The sequence below is a fragment of the Coenobita brevimanus genome, chromosome 101, assembly GCF_032717465.1.
Source record: "Coenobita brevimanus isolate Jiangsu-jjx chromosome 101, ASM3271746v2, whole genome shotgun sequence".
Taxonomy (NCBI): domain Eukaryota; kingdom Metazoa; phylum Arthropoda; class Malacostraca; order Decapoda; family Coenobitidae; genus Coenobita; species Coenobita brevimanus.
In genome coordinates, this window is record NC_137054.1 from 45,131,857 (window position 1) to 45,132,619 (window position 763).

The 763-nt window shown below is 56.1% G+C and overlaps 1 protein-coding gene across 1 annotated transcript in view; it reads right to left on the reverse strand.

Annotated features, from left to right (window-relative positions):
• Positions 1–430: 430 nt before the first annotated feature.
• LOC145415017 (reelin-like) overlaps positions 431–763 on the reverse strand; it is a 492,696-nt gene continuing 492,363 nt past the window's right edge. Inside the window, exon 40 of the mRNA XM_080284434.1 lies at positions 431–524. Coding sequence (XP_080140560.1) covers positions 431–524 — 94 coding nt within the window. The remainder of the gene's footprint in view (positions 525–763) is intronic.

Below are 763 nucleotides of genomic sequence, written 5' to 3' on the forward strand. Positions count from 1 at the left end.
GCTGCAGGGTGTGGATCCCCAGGCTTGGGATGGGACCGTGCCACAGCTTCTCTAGCTGCAACTCCTGGGGGGATTGCACCTGTGAGGAGAGAGAGAGAAGCATCCCACTTGGCCTCTGGATGGGTGGTGGGCCGAGCCAGGACTTCCTCCAAAGGGGTAGTCTCTGGGAGCTGTGGATGAGGGTGGCTGGTGACACAGTGCTTCTATATAATGTGTCTTTAGGGGCTGTCACTGCAGGTCCATGGAGCACTAGAGACAACAGCCGAAAGCGCATACAGTGGCTGTCACTTCTTGCCCAGTGCATGCAGTGGCTGTCACCATTAGAGCTGCTCCCTCAGGAGGTGTGAGCAGACGAAGGGCATACTGATGACATCCCTTCCTTCCTGGTGCCATACACTGGCCATCCACTGCAGGTTTGCCTCTTCTGGGTTTACCAGCTGAAGTAAGTACAGTGGCCATCACCTTTGGGGCTGGTTCCAGGAGTGGCTGCAGCCGAAGTGCATACAATGGCCATGACTTCCTGCCTGTTGCATACAGTGGACACATCACTGTGGAGCTACAAGGAGGAAGCAGCTGAAAGAGCATGCAGTGGCCATCCTTTCCCTAGTGCATACAGTGGCCAACATCGCGGTGCTGGCAGGACTGTCTAAAGGCGAGTCCCTCCCTGATCCTAATTTATGGTCTGGCTGGGTGGTGTCACACCAGCACTGCATCACCTCCTCGTTGGGTCTGCTTGAGAGGAAGAGGACCGTATTGTGGTGGG